Source organism: Carcharodon carcharias, chromosome 4 (assembly GCF_017639515.1).
Source record: "Carcharodon carcharias isolate sCarCar2 chromosome 4, sCarCar2.pri, whole genome shotgun sequence".
Taxonomy (NCBI): Eukaryota; Metazoa; Chordata; class Chondrichthyes; order Lamniformes; family Lamnidae; genus Carcharodon; species Carcharodon carcharias.
In genome coordinates this window covers 10145016-10164541 of record NC_054470.1, presented here as the reverse complement: position 1 = coordinate 10164541, position 19526 = coordinate 10145016, and the positions used below count along the sequence as shown (strand labels likewise).

Genomic DNA, 19526 nt, shown 5'->3' with positions numbered 1-19526 from the left:
TTTGACAAAGAAGTATTCAATGAACGGCATGACACTAGGAAGTTCTGAGGAACAAAGGGACCTTGGCGTGTGTGTCCATAGATCCCTGAAGGCAGAGGGGCATGTTAGTGGGGTGGTGATCTCTGAAGGCAGAGGGGCATGTTAGTGGGGTGGTGAAAAAGGCATATGGGACACTTGCCTTTATCAATCGAGTTATAGATTACAAAGGTAGGGAGGTCATGTTGGAGTTGTATAGAACCTTGGTGAGGCCACAGCTGGAGTAGTGTGTGCAGTGCTGGTCACCACATTATAGGATGGATGTGATTGCACTGGAGGGAGTGCAGAGGAGATTCACCAGAATGTTGCCTGGGATGAAACATTTAAGTTATGAAGAGAGGTTGGATAGACTTGGGTTGTTTTCGTTAGAGCAGAGAAGACTGAGGAGCGACCCGATCAAGGTGTACAAGATTATGAGGGGCATGGAGAGGGTGGATAGGGAGCAGCTGTTCCCCTTAGTTGAAGGGTCAGTAACGAGAGGGCATAAGTTCAAGGTGAGGGGCAGGAGGCTTAGGGGAGATGTGAGGAAAAACATTTTTACTCAGAGGGTGGTGACGGTCTGGAATGCGCTGCCTAGGAGGGTGATGGAGGCGGGTTACCTCACATCCTTTAAAAAGTACCTGGATGAGCACTTGACACGTCTTAACATTCAAGGCTATGGGCCAAGCACTGGTGAATGGGATTAGGTAGGTAGGTCAGGTGTTTCTCACGTGTCGGTGCAGACCCGATGGGCCGAAGGGACTCTTCTGCACCGTGTGATTCTGTGATTCTGTGAAATGTGAGTTATCCACTTTGCTAGCAAAAATAGGAAGGCAGATTATTATCTGAATGGCTATAAATTGAGAGAGGGGAATGTGCAACGAGACCTGGGTGTCCTCGTACACTAGTCGCTGAAGGTAAGCATGCAGGTGCAGCAGGCAGTAAAGAAGGCAAATAGTATGTTGGCATTCATAGCCAGAGGATCCGACTACAGGAACAGGGACGTCTTGATGCAATTGTACAGGGCCTTAGTGAGACCACACCTGGAATATTGTGTGCAGTTTTGGTCTCCTTATCTGAGGAAGGATGTTCTTGCTATAAAGGGAGTGTAGCAAAGGTTTACCAGACTGATTCCTGGGACGGCAGGACTGATGTATGAGGAGAGATTGAGTCAGTTAGGATTATATTCACTGGAGTTCAAAAGAATGAGGGGGGATCTCATAGAAACCTATAAAATTCTAACAGGAGTAGACAGGGTCGATGCAGGAAGGATGTTCCTGATGGTGGGGGAGTCCAGAACCAGGGGTCACAGTCTGAGGATACGGGGTAGACCATTTAGGACTGAGAAGCGGAGAAATTTCTTCACTCAGAGAGTGGTGAGCCTGTGGAATTCGCTACCACAGAAAGTAGTTGAGGCTAAAACATTGTCTGCTTTCAAGAAGGAGTTGGATATCGCTCTTTGGGGTGAAAGGGATCAAAGGATATGGGGGGAAAGTGGGAACAGAGGCTATTGAGTTGGATGATCAGCCATGATCATAATGAATGGTGGAGCAGGCTCAAAGGGCTGAATGGCCTACTCCTGCTCCTATTTTCTATGTATGTTTCTATGTAACTCAAGTTCTTCGTCCCTGGAACTATTCTTGTGAATCTTTTCTGCACCCCTTCTAATGCCTTCATATCCTTCCTAAAATGCGGTGTCCAGAACTAGACGCAATACCCCATTGAGGCCAAACCAATATTTTATACAAGTTCAACAGAACTTCCTTGCATTTGGACTCTATACTCCTATTGGTAAAGCCTAGGATGATGTAAGTAACCACTCTCTCAACTTGTCACTTTCAGTGATTTATATGCATTGACACCCAGGGCCCCTCCACTCCTGCACCCCCTTTAGGATTCTACCCTTCATTGTATATGGTCCTTCCACATTCTTCTTGCCAAATTGAATCACTTCACACTTCTCTGCATGAAATTTGAATGTAGAAATTCCCAACCGTTAAAGTGAAACTGACTGGCCTGTAGATGCAGGGCTTATATGTGCATCCTTTTTGAACAATTGTGTAACATTTACAATTCTCCAGTCCTCTGGCACGATCCCTGAATCTAAGGAAGATTGGCAAATTATTGCCAGTGGCTCTGCAATTTTCACTCACTTCCCTCAGTATCCTTAGATGCATCTCATCTGGTCCCTGTGCCTTACCAACTTTAAGTATAGACAGCCTATCCAATACCTCCTCGTCAATCTTAAGCCATTCAAGTGTCTGAACTACCTCCTCTGTCACTATGAGCTGCATAGCCTCTTCCTTGGTAAAGATAGGTGCAAAGTATTCATTTAATACCTCAGCCATGCCCTGCTTCCATCCGTAAATCCCCTTTTTGGTCCCTAATCGGCTTCACTCCTCCTTTTAACCCAGTCTCCCCCCCTCCCTTTACTATTTATTTGCCTACAGAAGATTTTGGATTCCCTTTTATGTTAGCTGCCAGCTTCTTCTCCTACTCTCTCGTTGCTTCTCTTATTTGATTTTACATTTCCTCTCTAAACCTTGTATATTCAGCCTGGTTCTCAGTTGTATTATATACTTAACATCTTTCATGAGCACACTTTTTCTTCTTCATCTTAATTTCTAACTCTTTTTTCATCTGGGGAGCTCAGGATTTGTTTGTTCTACCTTTCCCCCTCTTGGGAATACACCTTGACTGTGTCCGAACTCTCTCTTCTTAAAGGCAATCCATTATTGTTACAGTTTTGCCTGTCCACCTTCACCTGGGTCAGATACATTCTTACCACACTGAACTTGGCTTTGCCCCAGTTAATTATTCTTACTCTGGATTGTCTTGTCCTTTTTCCATAGTCAACCTAAACGTTATGACACAATGATCACTATCCCCTAAATGTTCCCCTACTGACACTGTGGCTGGATCAAAATCCTGGAACTCCCTTCCTAACAGCACAGTGGGTGTTCCTACAAAGATGGACTGCAGCAGTTCAAGAAGGTAGCTCATCACCACCTCAGGGGCAAATAGGGATGGGCAATAAATGCTGGTCTAGCCAGTAATGCCCACATCGCATGAATAAATAAATATTTAAAAAATCTTGACCCATTTGGCCCACCTCATTCCCAAGAAGCATGTCTAGCAGTACCTCCTGGACCTCCTAAAACATACCATAGAAAATTCATCTGAACACATTTGAGGAACTCTTGCCGCTCACTGCCCTTTACACTAGTCTATATTCGGTTAATTAAGTCCCCCAAAACAAAAGGCCTACAGCTTAAATAACACAATCGAACAACAAAAACTAAATGGCAGTTTAATTATATATAATAAAATTTAAGCTTAAAGGTAAGCACAGGAACAATAGAATGCCATTAGGGTCAAAACAAGCCTATTTCCTGATCAACCCCAGCTAGCTTCCATTCCCTGCAATCTTCTCCCCCTTAAAAAACAACTTTAAAGTGTCTCAAAGTCCGCCTTGTAAAATTTTGTCATTTAGAGCATTAAATAAATTCAAGTCATTAGTTACTTTTACTTGCACTGTCTTCAAATATGCAGATATACTAGCAATTTGTTGGGTAGAACATAATCATTCTTAGTTCAAAATTTTTAAACCCTCCACTTGAACTTAAATACTTCATAACGGTGAACATTTAATTTTGTTTCTACAATTTTTTTAATTCACCTGTGCAGCTAGGTCATGCACCACTACCTTTCTTAATAAAAATCTCTCCAAAATGAGAAGAAAGGAAAAACCTCAAATATGTTTCTATTTTCAACAACGTGAGTAATTGGAAACTTTATGTGAAATTAATTATGACTAAGACATTTGCTCTCCTGGACCCAATTTCCTTTCCTTCTCAAGCATAACCATACACCAAAGTCCTGGCTTGCTCGACCTCTATGCTCTCCTCACCCCAGGATAGAAATAAGGAGTATACAGTTAAGTCCTCACTTTAAGTCGTTTTAAAACTGTTCATTTTTTCCGATCTGCGTCGTCATTTTTGGTTTTACGTGAACTGCATTCTGCTGCCCCACCGCATGATTAACTCTGAGCCAGCCACCATCATATTCTGATGCCGGAGCCACTACTAGAAGCTGAGGCTGCGGGGAGACAGCGAGGTCCGATATCCAGAAGAGTGCAGGGCAGGGACAGGGAGTTGCTGGCCACTAATCAGGTGGAGAAGTAAGTGACCCAGGATGGAGGAGTGGGGGTTGCATGGAGGGAGCAGAGCCAACAAGCTCCATCCACATCAACCCCAGCTCCATCCGTGTTCACGCACACCCCCACCCTGCCTCCATCCATGGCCCAGATGAAGGGCTAAGCCCCCTGCAGACCGTCAGAAAGCAGTCCAGGTTCCGGGCGCAGGTGCAGCCTCAGACTTAGAGTTGGCCAGAGCCTCAGGTAACTGAGCCACTGACCTGTGCAGGGGTGGGATGAGGATGAGGAGGATGGGGAACATAGGGTGGGAAAGGAGAGAGAGAGAGAGAGAGAGGGGTTGGCAGGGGGGATGGAGGGAAAGGAGAGGGAGGAAGGAGGAAAAGGGGAGCAAGAGAAAGGGAAAAGTCGAGAGAGAGACTGGGCGCAGAGGAGAGAGAGAGGGGGGCAGGAGAGAGAGAGAGAGAGAGAAAGAAAGAGAGGGGGGACAGGGGAAAAAGAGCGGAAGGGCAGGAGAGGGGGAGAGAGAGAGAGAGGGGAGAGGGGCAGGAGAGTGGGGGAAGGGGAAAGATAGAGCGAGCGGAGGGAGGGAGAGAGCAAGCAGGGGGGAGGCAGGGAGGAAGAGAGCGAGCAGGGGGGAGGGAGGGAGGGAGAGAGCGAGCAGGGGGAGGGAGGGAGTGAGCGAGCGGGGGGAGGGAGGGAGAGAGTGAGCAGGGGGTAAGTAGGGAGAGAGCGAACAGGGGGTGAGGGAGGGAGACAGCGAGCAGGGGGTGAGGGAGAGAACGAGCGGGGGGTGAGGGAGGGAGAGTGCGAGCGGGGGGGAGGGAGGGAGAGAGCAGGCGGAGGGAGGGAGAGAGCGAGGGAGGGAGAGAGTGGGAGCGGTGGGAGGATAGAGAGAGCGGGAACGGTGGGAGGATAGAGAGAGCGGGAACGGTGGGAGGAGAGAGAGAGAGAGAGAGAGCGAGGGAGAGCGGGAACGGTGGGAGGAGAGAGAGAGAGAGAGAGAGAGAGAGAGAGAGTGAGAGAGGGAGAGCGGGAACGGTGGGAGGAGAGAGAGAGAGGGGGGAGAGCGGGAACGGTGGGAGGAGAGAGAGAGAGAGAGAGAGAGAGGGAGAGCGGGAACGGTGGGAGGAGAGAGAGAGAGAGAGAGAGCGAGGGAGAGCGGGAACGGTGGGAGGAGAGAGAGAGAGAGAGAGAGAGAGAGAGAGTGAGAGAGGGAGAGCGGGAACGGTGGGAGGAGAGAGAGAGAGGGGGGGAGAGCGGGAACGGTGGGAGGAGAGAGAGAGAGAGAGAGAGAGAGGGAGAGCGGGAACGGTGGGAGGAGAGAGAGAGAGAGAGAGAGCGAGGGAGAGCGGGAACGGTGGGAGGAGAGAGAGAGAGAGAGAGAGAGAGAGAGAGAGTGAGAGAGGGAGCGCGGGAACGGAGGGAGCGCGGGAACGGAGGGAGCGCGGGAACGGACGGAGCGCGGGAACGGAGGGAGCGCGGGAACGGAGGGAGCGCGGGAACGGACGGAGCGCGGGAACGGAGGGAGCGCGGGAACGGAGGGAGCGCGGGAACGGACGGAGCGCGGGAACGGAGGGAGCGCGGGAACGGAGGGAGCGCGGGAACGGACGGAGCGCGGGAACGGATGGAGCGCGGGAACGGACGGAGCGCGGGAACGGAGGGAGCGCGGGAACGGCGGGAGCGCGGGAACGGACGGAGCGCGGGAACGGAGGGAGCGCGGGAACGGAGGGAGCGCGGGAACGGACGGAGCGCGGGAACGGAGGGAGCGCGGGAACGGAGGGAGCGCGGGAACGGACGGAGCGCGGGAACGGAGGGAGCGCGGGAACGGAGGGAGCGCGGGAACGGAGGGAGCGCGGGAACGGCGGGAGCGCGGGAACGGACGGAGCGCGGGAACGGACGGAGCGCGGGAACGGACGGAGCGCGGGAACGGCGGGAGCGCGGGAACGGACGGAGCGCGGGAACGGAGGGAGCGCGGGAACGGAGGGAGCGCGGGAACGGAGGGAGCGCGGGAACGGAGGGAGCGAGGGAACGGACGGAGCGCGGGAACGGACGGAGCGCGGGAACGGAGGGAGCGAGGGAACGGAGGGAGCGCGGGAACGGAGGGAGCGAGTGGGAAAGGTGGAAGAGAGAGTGTGGGGAAGGAGAGAGAGAATGCGAGTGGGAAAGGAGAGAAAGGAGAGAGAGAGTGGGATGGGCAAGTGAGTGGGAACAGTGGGAGAGTGGGAAATTTGAGGCAGCACAGACTAAAGGAAGTAGTCAAATACAGGCTGGGGTGTTGGGGGGAGGGGGGTGAAGGATGTAGCCATGCACTTGGAAAAGCTTGTGAAAAGTGAGCATTTTTCCGCAGCTGAGTCTGTTCAGCTGTAGCTCAATTGACATGTTTGGAATTGGGCCTCTGAAGCTTTTCTGCCTATTTAAGCAACACAAAAGCATAAAAATGCCACCAAATGCCCCAGAACTTTTCACCCCTCATATGAAGACCGCAAATCAATATTTTAGGAGGACAGCAGAGCAATTGGCTGACTGCGCAAGTTGAAGAACACCCTTGCGAAAGGTGGCCATGGCGTGGTCACTGGTGGAAGTGCTCATAGCCCCTTGCAATGTCTTTATTAAGGTGTGGACCAGTACCCGTCATTGTTCAAGCTAACAGCACAGGCTTGCAGTACGGGTTAGGAGAATGCCCACGCCTGAGCTGAGAGCACAGCATGCAGTCCAATGGCAGAAACTGCTGTCAACCAGTCAAGTGGAGTGGGATGGAGGTGGGTGGAGTTTTGGACAACCATGAGGTGCACTACACACTGGCCACCCAAGTGGTGGCCAGCACTCCTGCATACAAGAAGCTTCAGGCTGAACCAAGGGGTTTTTAGGTCACCTATGCAAATCCACACGTCTCCATCTTTGATCCTGCAGGAGGAGAACATCGGGATCATGGAGCCTGGTAATTTAGTGGTATGCTTCATGGCTTATAGGAGGAAGAGGAGGAGGAGGAGGAGGAGGAGGACAGCAGAGGCATCTGGTGCAGCAAAACGGGGAGCACCCCCCTCAAGATGATGGTGCGGCAGGGCCTGCTGCGCACACAGCTGAAGATCCACAGAGGGCCATTGCTCATTGGCGCCTCACTAGACCCAGGGTCTATAGATGGCGTTTGTCTTTCCTGCAGATGACTGAGAACCAGTGTCACCGAAAACAGCTCGTATCTAAGGAACTGGTTGGTCACATATGCCACCTGCTGCAGAATTTGGCGCCACAGGGACATGGAGGGTATCCACTGCCAGTGGCCGTGAAAGTGATCACTGTGTTCAATTTTTATGCTTGTGGTTCCTTCCAGGTCTCCACAGATGCCCTGTGTGGGATCTCTCAAGCCTCCATGCACAAGAGATCACGAATACCATGTGCGCAAAAGCACAGAACTTCGTGCATTTCGCCCAGGATCATGAAAGCCAGGAAGCAAGAACGCTGGATTTGCACCGATCCCTGGTTTTCCACAGGTTCAGGGTGCCATCATCTGCACTCACCTGGCACTTAGATCACTATGGCAACAAGCAGTCAACTACATCAACTGCAAGGGCTTCCACTCGCTGAATGTTCAGCTGGTGTGTGACCACCACAAACACATTCTACAGTCTGTGCATGACTCCCAGGGAGCGTCCATGACTACTACACCGTTAGCAGTTCTCAGATCCCTGACATCTCCCAGGGTCCAAAGAAATTGCAGGGTTAGTTCCTCGGGTACAAGGGCTATCCACAGAGGACATGGCCGATGATGCCCGTGTGGTGGCCTCAGACTGCAGCAGAATAACAGTATAATGACGCTCATGCCGCACGACCTGGTCTTTGATGGAACAAACGATAGGCATTTGAAAATGAGGTTCCAGTGCCTCGACAGGTCCAGAGGAGGGTGTCCAATGAGGGTGTCGCGCAACATCGTAGCTTGCTGCACACTCCACAACCTGGCACTGCAATGAGAGAGGATCTGGCTGACGAGGAGATGTGAAAGCTGTACATCCCCTCCATAAGGAGGACATCGAAGGCAATGATAATGACGAGGTCCTCGAAGGCGAGGATGCCGGCAACGAGGCTATCATACTGGCCAAATGAGGCAGGCGCGCTCGGGAGGCCCTCATCACCGCAAGATTCGTGGAGGATAATGACAAGATGCAGAGAGGACAGTCCTGACATCCTCACCTTGCATTTGTGAACATTTGACTCCTGTGTGCTGATGCCAACGCACATACACTTGGTGCTCTGGCTCATGTCATGGAGGTGTAGCAGAGGCCATAACAGTCGCCAGATCCCTGGAGGATGATTATGACATGCAGTGTAGACACTCCATAGATCTTCACATAGCCTCTGTGAATATCTGGCTCTTGTCTGGCCAAAAGCAGGTTGTTTGTGCTCTGTGATCAGGGTCATATCATGGAGAGGCAGCCGTGAAACTTTAAATGCACCTGATCCTTTGTCAGCCTTCAGCACCTGTATCCTTTCGAACAGTGCCATCGGTCACAAGTGTTGAAGAAATGGGGGCCAGCCCCACTTTAAAGGTGCTAAGAGCACACAGAGAGAAGGACGGATCTCTGTGACGTCTGCCCATGACATTCTGGCAGCAATGACAAGCACCAACGAGGTGCAGGCATCAGTAATGTGTCCAGTGAGTGTGAAGATAGACCATCACATTGGTCTGAAGGTTACACACTGCACAGGAGAGGTGCCCTGGAGTGAGACACCTGTCTATATCTTGTGTAGGAACCAAGGTTTCACATTTGTATGCCACGAACACTGCTCATCATAATAAAAACCATAGGAAAGGACACATTCTTGAGAGTTTATTTACAATATTGAACATTATGTGCAATGATTAACACCAGTGCTCAGGCTGCACAATTACATCATCTTAACCTTCCTAACCCTGCCGCTAGGTCTTGGTGCTTCCCTGACATTCACAGTGGAGGAGGAGGCAGCCTGCTGACTGCTACACCCGATCTGTGATGACCCTGGCAGGCATCCTTTGGAGGGCCGAGAACTGAAGGCTGGGCCTGCTTTGGGTGTCCTATGGGCCAGCTGCATCCTCCTCGGCCTGTTGAGCTAGAGCTTCTGGGGTCACAGAAAGGAGATTTGGATCGGCCAGACATTCTTGGAGTCACCAAGGTGGATGACTCCAGGGGGGTCGAACTGCTGGCTCTCCTCCCTATGACTGCCCGATGGCCCCTGGCTGACTCCTTGAGGAGAAGAGTAAAATCGAGTTGCCCGGCACACCTCTCACATTGACACTGTTGGAAGCAGTGGAGGACCGATGTCTTGGACCAAGGTCTCCATGTGGGCCACCACCTTACCACTGTTGACCTCGGTTCATTGGCATGCCAGTGCTATCACCTTAGACTGAAGGCAGATGGACTCCTACATCATGCCTTACAACCTGAGGCATGCAGCGAACATCCTTTCCTGATATTCCCGTGCTTGCCTTTGCAGCTCCAGCAACTAAGGTATGACCGAGTCCAGAGGCTCCTCATCTGACTAGGAGATTTCTGGCTTCCAGCAGTCCTCCAAGTGCTGGAAACCTGGGAAGTCCTTGCCTCCACCTGCTGTGGATCAGACAGTGTGATATGCTCACCAGATCGTGACCCCGAGGCTACTCGAGATAAGTCCCACCGAGGTGTGTGTTTCTGCACTGGTGGAGGGTATGGGTGAGCACTGTGACAGCTCTTCAATTAGGTTCTTCTTTCAAGCTGTCTTTGGGCTTGAATCAGGGACTTGGTTCGTGGGCCCCCTTGGCTGTCTCCCAGACATGCTTGTGAAAGCAAACAGAGATAATTAGTACATAGCAGGTGACTGCGGAACAGGAGAACTCACTCACAGCATAGTTATTTGATGGATGTTGCACTGCTGGTTCCTCATTTGGTTAAGCACCGCCAGCATAGGAACGGTCCAGATTTTCACCAGTCAGCTGGATGACTCTGTTTCAAAGTCAGTGAGGACATTACTGTCGGGCATTCCTCTACCAGTCTGCAACCTCTCTCTTTTGTTGTCTGCCAGCTTACCCTGCATGAAGACAGATGGAGAGTGTAAGCAGGGCACCAGCCAGGTCAAATGAGAAGGATGCCTGGCATCTGTGGGTGGTGAGTGGTGCCATGGACGGGATGAAGACATGATCCACTGGGCAGGTGAAGGTTTATGCTAGAGAGTGAATGGTGATGTCCCTTGAACTGACAGTGAATGCAAACTCTGTGGATGTGTGATGGGCTTGAGAGTTGAGAGTGATGAGATGAGTGACTTACCCTGGCAGAATGAAGGAGATCATTCAACCTCTTTCAGCGCTGGATAGCTGTCCTTTTTTGCCAGGCATTGGCGCTGACCACTGGTGCCACCACCTCCCATGTTGGATTGGTGACCTTGCTTGCTGGTCTTCGGAGCAGGACATGGCAGACAGGAGTCAACCAGCGACGGCCCCAAAGTTCAGCGATGCATCGCTGGACATACTTTTGAATCCAGTGGAGGATAGGAGAAACATCCTTTATTCGGGGGATGGGAGGAGGGGGACCCATCCATCTCACTACGCCTGCTTGGGAAGCAGTACCCAGGGTGGCGAGTGCCAACTCCACACGCAGGAGGACCACCCTTCAGTGCAGGGAAAGGCTAAATTATGTCATCCGTACTGCCAAGGTAAACGAACGCTCTACTGCCCATACTCACCTCACCGAATGAAAACCATGACAGGGCCACAGTGGCAAGGCCACCATTTGTGCATAAAAGCCTCTGACAAGGTGCTGTGGTGCTGCCTCATAGCTCCACTGCAGTCAATGTAGTCTGCAGGTAGGGAGGCGACTGTGGGTGGCTGACCAAGCCACATCGAAGACTCAATTACTTGGTATGGGGGAGGCATTGACATAGAAGGCAATGCAGAATCTGCTACTACCATGCCTCTGTTGTCTTTATTCTTCTAGCTGGTGGAGCTCATGGCTCTGGAGAGTGCTTTTGAGGTGCCCTTGGGGATTAGTAACAGTGCATTTTTTCATATGGCACAAAGTTGTCAATGAGCTGGTGAAGACTGGCAGCATGCGAACGTCACCCGCATTACAAGCGCTCACAAAACATCTTTTTTCCTTATGCAGGACAAGTTAGCGCACAACAGGCGCGAGAGAAGGGGTTGGAGGCATGCCCAATCTCACCCTCAGGGGTATGAAGTGCGGGCTGCCGAGCTGGCAGGGGACAACAGTGACCGTTCCTGTGGTGACGGCAAGGCCGGCCTCCCCCAGCCAGCCAATGAGAAAGCATTCTTAATATATGCACATAGAAACCCAAGGTTGATGCTCAGTACAACGTAGGAGGCAGCACATCCAGTCCCTCATTCTCTCCTCTTTCCATTACTGGTGCCAGTAGGAAGAGAGTGAGGCCAGACCCCAAAACCGAGCCCAGCAGCAGCTCCAGCCTGCAGAGGAGTGAGGAGGATGATGACCAATTCTCACCGGAAGAACCATCACAACACTCACCTGCACCCTCCACCAGCTAAGAGACACGCCTCGGTGGGTATTAGATCTAGCTAAGGCTGAGCCTCCCCCTGGTGGTTACCGAATGGACGCGTGTCCGCAGCAGAAGGGAGCAGGGAAAGCCAAGGTCAACGGCACTTAGAGGGCTGGTGGGGAAGAGGCTCTTGCTAGGTCTAAGTCAGATGATGAGCCTCTGGGAGCGGTCCTGGGCAAGATGCTGAAGATGCAGCGAGAGGCAGGGAAACATCAGGCAGAGGTGTCGGAGGCCCTCAACAGTGGAGCATGAGAGCCAGAGGAGTCCATCCGCCTGCTCTCTGATGGACTGGCACCGACAAGTGTGCACATTAAGGTCTCCGTGGGGAGGATAGCAGATGCCATGGAGAACCTGGTCCAGCAAACGCCCAGTTTCGACGACAAATGCGCACAAACTTGAACTCCATCACTGTGGCCGTAGGTGAACTTTTGCAGTGCCTACCCCTCCCTCCAGATGCCCCTTTCCCTCAAGGAATCAGGGAAGGGCCCTTGGGCACCCAAAGGGAGGATGAGCATCAGGTGAACACCCCTGGGACCTCCACTCAGGACTGTCCAAGGCTGTCCAGGCATTCCAAATCTCCTCTGACTATGACCCCATCAGCTCCAGCCTCTGGGACCGCTGAGAGTGCGCCTGCCCCACAGCGGGAAACCCAAAGGAAGCCGGGGCCCTCCAATCCTTGAGCCTCTAGAGGATGCTCGCCAAATTCATCAGAGCCAAGAGGGCATAGTGGTCAGCACACTGCCTCCACCCCTGCTGCAAATGTTGCTGAAGTACTTAGACGCAGTGGTAGGCAACAGAAAATTAAGAAATTCTGAGTTCACTCTGGTGGCATGGGTGCACAATTATTGTTCATTGTTGCTGCACACTTACAAATATATGTATAGTTGCACTTTACGGAGGTCTCCTCAGTTTTTATTGCTTCTGTAAGTATTAATGCCTGTGCGCACCTCCAAGTTCGAGGTTGCCAACCCTGGCAGCGGCTATGTCCTCCTGACTTATGGCTACACACGGAGCCATTGATCTTTGCCAGGGCCCTTGCGAGGCATGTGCAAGAAGCCACCCACGCACACTGTTCCCTTGCCCTTCACAGCTTATTCCAATTAAACACCATTCCCTTGTCAGGGATAAATTTTGGGATTCCCATTCAGTTATCCAGTTCAGCTGACCTACAGCTCCACCCATCCAATGATTCTCCTCCCATCCAGCATTTAGTGAGCTGGACATAGCAACGGTGCGCATTTCGTTCCAGGCCTACTCAAACACTTCTATCCTCCACCCGTGACCCACACCCTTCCCCCATTCCCGGTGTCACAATTACCCTGCCTACTGTCTGTAACCCTTGAACCCTAACCCCCCCCCCCCCCCCCCGGCCCCACATAACCCTTCAGCCCCTCACTATGAACGTGGACATGCCCTCCCTCCCTGATAAGTCCTCCCTCCCTGACAGGCCCACCCCAATCATGGTCGAGATGCCCACCCTTGTCTTGCCTGCACCTAAGATCCGCATCCACTTCAAAGTCTCCTCCAACAACCCTGACCGGCCCTCCACCCACCACCAACGGATCCTCATCCTCCCACCCTACTGCATCCCACTGCTCCTTTTAACTGTGACTGTTCCCTCCCAACACCAATACCCTCAGTTTGACCCCAGGATTCCACGATCAATACCATCAACCCCTCCCTCTGAACCTCCCCCCGCCCCAGCCCCACCACTGGGCTCACAGTCTCCTTCCCCACCCAACCCCCACTCTCAGTTCCCTGCTGCCTCCACAACCCTTGCAACTCTCCCCAGTCCATTCCCCCACCGCACCCAAGAACCTCACAAGGCTTCATACTTCTGCTCCCCCCACCCCCACTTCTGGCCTCCTCACCCGCTCTACCACTTTGTGCTGAATTTCATGCCGGTCCAGGGTGTGACCAGGCCAACGTGGCTTCCACACGCTGGGACCTACCAGGATGTTCAGCTAGAGCGGCTTGGATGCATGGAGCAGCAGGCGGACAGTGAGCAGCAACTGAGTTTGGAGGGGGTGGTGCTATGGAGCACGCAAAGGGGAGGAGAAGCACAAAGTGGTGGAGTGAGTGACGGGGGGGTGGGGGGGCTGTAAAATCAGTTCGGTCAGGTGTTAATTTGAATCACAACAACGAAATGCAAAATGGCTTCCCAACAACCTTTGGCAGGAATGGTGGCCCGCCATGACAGTTGGGGCCGCAAGTTATCACTGCCATTTCCCACCATCGGAAAACCAATTTTCCACTTCCCGCTGTATTGTCTGCCCCCACCCACCACAAATTCCGCCGATGGTGGGAGGGGACATTCCAACCTATACTCAGCTGACCTTTGTTTATTAAAAAGCTTCACACAAAACATCGAGTAAAGGACTCCTGTGGAATATGGCACTGCAAGAATTAACATGCAATAAAGTTTGTCACCAAGTCAACTTAACACTTACCAAACAATGTTAATAATAATGGATAATAAATCTTTAATATAAAGCAAAATTCCAATATGTGCATAAATAGCCTAACAAGAGAATGGTACAACATAAAAGTAATCTTTCTAAATTAAAACTCGCTAAAAAGGGAACTCCGTATTTGAAAAATATTTTAAAAATCTGCTGCTATAGCTATAAGAAATGCGCAGTTTAAACTGAAAGCATGAAATATATCACAAGTTAAAGAATACCTTTTTTGTTCTTTGGTCTTTAGTTTGTAAATCATCTTTCATTCTCAGTTCATATTAGAAGCTAGTTTTGCGCAATGCATAAATGAACTGCATATAACCTAGCTACAGCAGGAAGGATATTACATATAACCTTTTAGTACAAATCAGCACTTACATTTGCCAATCCAGCCAGCCCCGACCTAAATGAAAGGAAGAAACAGAAATACAAAATTCAGCAATCCCCCTGCGCATTCCAGTGCAAAAAAGAAAACAAAGATAAATCAAAATATGTAAATTGAGGTGAATATCTTACGTCAAATAAACTGCCATTCTCTTGGCAACTTTCGTGACATAACCAAACCACCAAGGGAGCCACAAACTCAGGTTTCAAAGCATCCAATAATTCTAGGTTGAAGCAAAGAGACTACACGTCAAATCGACTTACACATGCAACCGCAAAAGCTGTTTTGTTAAACATCAGGATACCAGAACAATACCGATAACTTGAAATATCTTCAACATAAAAAAATGTCATTCAATGGCCCCATGGTTCCCAGAGCCCCACTCCACTGGCGAGGAGCACAAATAGGATGTGGCTTTTGGCCGCAACTGTTCCTTGCAGTTGACCAAACCAAAATGAAAGGAACTTTATCATTTAAATAAAAACAGAAAATGCTGGAAAAACTCAGGTCTGGCAACATCTGTGGAGAGAGGAACAGAGTTAATGCTTTGAATCTGTATGACTCTTCTTCAGAGCTAAAGAGAGGTAGAAACGTGATGGATTTTATACTGTTTAAGAGGGAGTGGAGAAGATGGAGCAAAACAGAAGGTCAGGGATAGGTGGGAGCTGAGGAGAGATTTGACTAAGGTGTCATGGACACAAGGTAAAAGGGGTGTTAATGGTAGTGCTAAAGACTAAAGAAGGTGCTTATAGTGGCATAAAGGTAAGATAACAGAATATGTTAATAGCAGAATAAGGGTCAGTGCTCGGTGAAAGCAAAACATAAGAACAAGTGACAGATGGCCCTGTAGTTACGAGGGGAGGGGTGGTGATGGGGGAAAAGAAATTGAATAAAAAGGGGGTCAAGATGTGGAAGAGAGCTCGTGGTCTGAAGTTGTTGAACTCAACGTTAAGTCCAGAAGGCCAAGTGCCTAATCCGAAGATGAGGTGCTGTTCCTCCAGTTTACATTGGGCTTCACTGGAACATTGCAGCAGGCCAAGAGCAGACATGTGGGCATGAGAACAAGATGGTGAGTTGAAATGGCAAGCAACAGAGAAGTCTGGGTCATGCTTGTGGACAGAGAGTAAGTGTTCCACAAAGCAGTCACCCAGTCTGCGTTTAGTCTCCCCAATGTAGAGGCTGCAATGGGAGTGGTGAATACAGTAGACCCAATTGAAGGAGATGCACGTGAAATGTTGCCTCACTTGAAAGGAGTGTTTGGGACTTTGGACAGTGAGGAGGGAGGAGGTAAAGGGGCAGGCATTGCACCTTCTGTGATTACATTGCAAGGTGCTGTGGGAAGGGGGATGAGGAGTTGGGGGTGATGGAGGAATGGACCAAGGTGTCACGGAGGGAACAGTCCCTATGGAATGCTGACCATAGGGAGGTGGGGGGGGGGGGGGGGGGGGGGGTGGGGGCAGTGTGTCAGCGGTGGAGAGTGAGGGGAAGATGTGTTTGGTGGTGGCATCATGCTAGGGTTGGTGGAAATGGCGGAAGATGATCCTTTGAATGCAGGGACTGGTGGGATGAAGTGTGATGACAACGGGACAACCTCCACTGCAATCTCGGAATAAGGAATGGGTCACTTAGGACTCGAGTGAAAAGCAATTTCTTCACTCAAAGAATGTGAATCTTTGGAATTCACAAGCCAAGAAAGCCATGGACGAATAGACATTAAGTACATTCAAGACAAAGGTCATTAGATTTTTGGATACTAATGGAAACAAAGGTTGTGGTGAAAGTGCGGGAAGATGGAGTTTAGGTAGTTCGGTTATGATCAAACTGAATGGCTCAAAAGGCCAAATGGCTGACCCCTGCTCCTATTACATTTGTTTTGCATTTTGTTTAAATTCTTAGTAATTTAGGTATTTAAATGGAACTATAAATAGATATATGGATATCAGATACGGTGACACAGACTGGTGCATATAAACAACAAAACAAACAAAAGATTTAGATATTTAGATCAATATAGAGATGTAATAGAGGAGATATATATATATATTTACATAAACATGTATATATTAGAATCTAAAAAAAACTTCTATTGTTTCTTTCTTAGATGAAATTTTGTGTTCAGCAGTGCTGAGGAATGGAAGAACTTCAATACTTTAGCTTATCTTTCTTAGTTTCAAGCATTCCCAGGTTGCAGAGTGCAAGCTGGATGCAGAGTAAGGAATCCTTATTCTTTTCAAATAGCATGTTTTTCTCAATGCCAGAAAACATTCCTGTAAAAGTGATTAGTGAAAGAAGGAAGCTTTACAAGCCACTAGAACAATATTCTAAAGGAAGTTATTAATGAAACATAGTCCTTACAAAGGATGAATTATAAGGGCATTACTGTATCCTTATGTTACCTACCTTGGGGCAGAACAGTCTGGGTCAATCTGGAATCAGCTGTTGGTGCAATAGTGTTACACTGGATGTTATATTTTTGACCTTCAATTGCTAGTGTATTCGAAAGACCCAGTAGTCCAAGTTTTGCAGCACTATAATTTGCTTGTCCAAAATTACCATATATTCCAGAAGATGATGCAGTCATAATAATTCTGAGAAAAAAATGACAAATTTATTTTATCACATCAAATGGTGAGGTTTTGTAGCAAGGCATGAACCATGTCTATAGTGCAACAAAATAAGAGCAACCAACAAGTCTAGGAAGGACCAAGATTTTATGTTTTTACCTGCCATACTTTTGATTCCTCATGTGGTTCCATGCAGCTCTTGTGACTTTGAATGAGCCCCTCAAATGAACTCTCTGAATTAAATCTTAAGAAAAATATTTTTTTTAAATGGCCAGCTCAGTAATAAACATGGAATAAATGATACACATAGCCAAAATAGTGGAGCTAATTCATAATCAAATTATGTAAGTGATTAACCCTTCGAATGAACTTTAAAACAGATCACTGGGTGTGAAAGCTCAAACTATGTAAGAAATAAGAAGTTAAAGCAATGAAGGGGTAGGGGAGCGGCTGTACGACCTCCCTAGATAGATTAATTAGCATATGTTAAATGGCCTCTATTTGTGTCTTATTAAGAGTACATCTTGGCCAAAATTAAAAATGGAACCTAAAATTCTGAGACAATACACAATATTTCTAACCAATTCCATACAGTTAACTAGCCTTACGTTCATGACAATAAATTTGTCACATATGCTTAACCAGTTACAACAATAACTTCAAGTTCATAGAATATCTGATTAAGTACGATGTACTTAATATCTAGAGAGAAGTGAATATTTTATATGCAGATCCCACAATAACCCCAAATGATCCATATGACAATAGCATGACTGTGTAACAAACTCAGTTCTCAGTTGGGCTAATTAAATGGTCATTTTGCTGATGCAGAGCATATATAATTACGCATTTAACTCAAAATGAAGCTCTCAGCTGTGCAGATGCTCACCCCAATCCAAGTCACTTGTTCTTGCAAAGGAACGATCTCTTAAAATCCTGAAAAGATTAAGATACTTACAATAACAGTGAATCACAATTATATGGAAATAGAGGCTGTATAATATTGTGAAGAGGTTACCAACTATCTATGAAAGTAATTAACTTGATGAGAGTTACTAGAATAGTATAGAACAAGGAAACCAAATCCAGGCCCAACCCAGCACCCCACCACCCCCACCCCCACAATACTTTAGGCACTAAAGTACCTCCAAGGTGGTCAAGATACACCTGGATTTAACACAAGAGGCAATCTTGGCAAAGGAGTTCAAACTTGCACTCAAAATGGTCATATGAAGAACATTAACTAACAGATTGCCACTTAAACTTTAGCTAGTGCTCATTAAGCCAACTGCACAGCATTTCTGTGGCTAGTTTTTTTTTCATGGGATGTGGACTTCACTGGCTGGACCAACATTTATTGCCCATCCCTAGTTGTTCTTGAGAAGATGGTGCTGAGCTGCCTTCTTGAACCGCTGCAGTCCATGTGGTGTAGGTACACCCACAGTGCTGTTAGGAAGGGAGTACCAGGATTTTGACCCAGTAACAGTGAAGCAATGGCGATATATTTCCAAGTCAGGATGGTGAATGACTTGGAGGGGAACTTTCAGGTTCCCTGTATCAGAAGTTTAAGACTGGAATTGTTGGTCTTTTCAGTCAAGGAGGCAGCCAATAGATGAAAGGGTAGAGGAAACAACATAGTTAAACGATGGTGTTCCCATCTATCTGCTGCCCTTGTACTTCTAGGTGGTAATGCTCGTGGGTTTGGAAGCTGCTGTAATGGAGCCTTGGTGAGTTCCTACAGTGCATCTTGTAGATGGTACACACTGCTGCTACTGTGCATCGGTGGTGGAGGGAGTGAATGTTTGTGGATGAGTTGCGAATCAAACTCAATTCCTATTTTCACCCTTTCACCAAAATAGCCCCTCTGGTCTCTTAAAGAATGAGGACATATTAAATATCTTTTAAAATAGATTAAATATTGTACTCACCCAGCATTGTTAATAACAATATCTGAAAGAAAAAAAATGAGTAAAAATTGAGTAGCCAAGGTTTATATTCCCTCGAGTTTAGAAGAATGAGAGGCGATCTACTAATCTACCAACATACATTGTCTTTCCTCACTTATTCCCTTTTTCAATTCTCCTCCATACTTGCGTAATCAGCTAGGCTTTCCTCAGAGTTATGAATCTGACATTTAACATAAGCTTCCTGTTTCATTTTAATTTCTTAAACTTCAACCATCCAGGGAGCTCTAGCTTTACATGCACTTCATTTCCCTCAGTCTCCACCTAAACTATCTCCACTTTGATAGTCTCCTATTGCTCATTTCCTATTTTATCTGCCAAACTTTGATTACAATTGCTCTTCGGCCAGATCGCTTTTCAACTCGCTAATATCCCTCATCCAGTTGAATATTTTCACATTCATTTTCTTCTGACCCTTTTCCAAAACTACTCTTAAGCCTTACGATATTACGATCACCATTTTCCAAA

General features: G+C 48.5%; 1 protein-coding gene across 1 annotated transcript in view; it reads right to left on the bottom strand.

Moving 5' to 3' along the window:
- hsd17b4 (hydroxysteroid (17-beta) dehydrogenase 4) overlaps positions 1-19526 on the bottom strand; it is a 159519-nt gene that overhangs the window by 125093 nt on the left and 14900 nt on the right. Inside the window, exons 5-10 of the mRNA XM_041186366.1 lie at positions 19023-19044; positions 17984-18030; positions 17254-17338; positions 16931-17118; positions 14662-14753; positions 14524-14548 (exon numbers count right to left, since the gene is read on the bottom strand). Of these exons, the coding sequence (XP_041042300.1) occupies positions 14524-14548; positions 14662-14753; positions 16931-17118; positions 17254-17338; positions 17984-18030; positions 19023-19044 (459 nt within the window). The remainder of the gene's footprint in view (positions 1-14523; positions 14549-14661; positions 14754-16930; positions 17119-17253; positions 17339-17983; positions 18031-19022; positions 19045-19526) is intronic.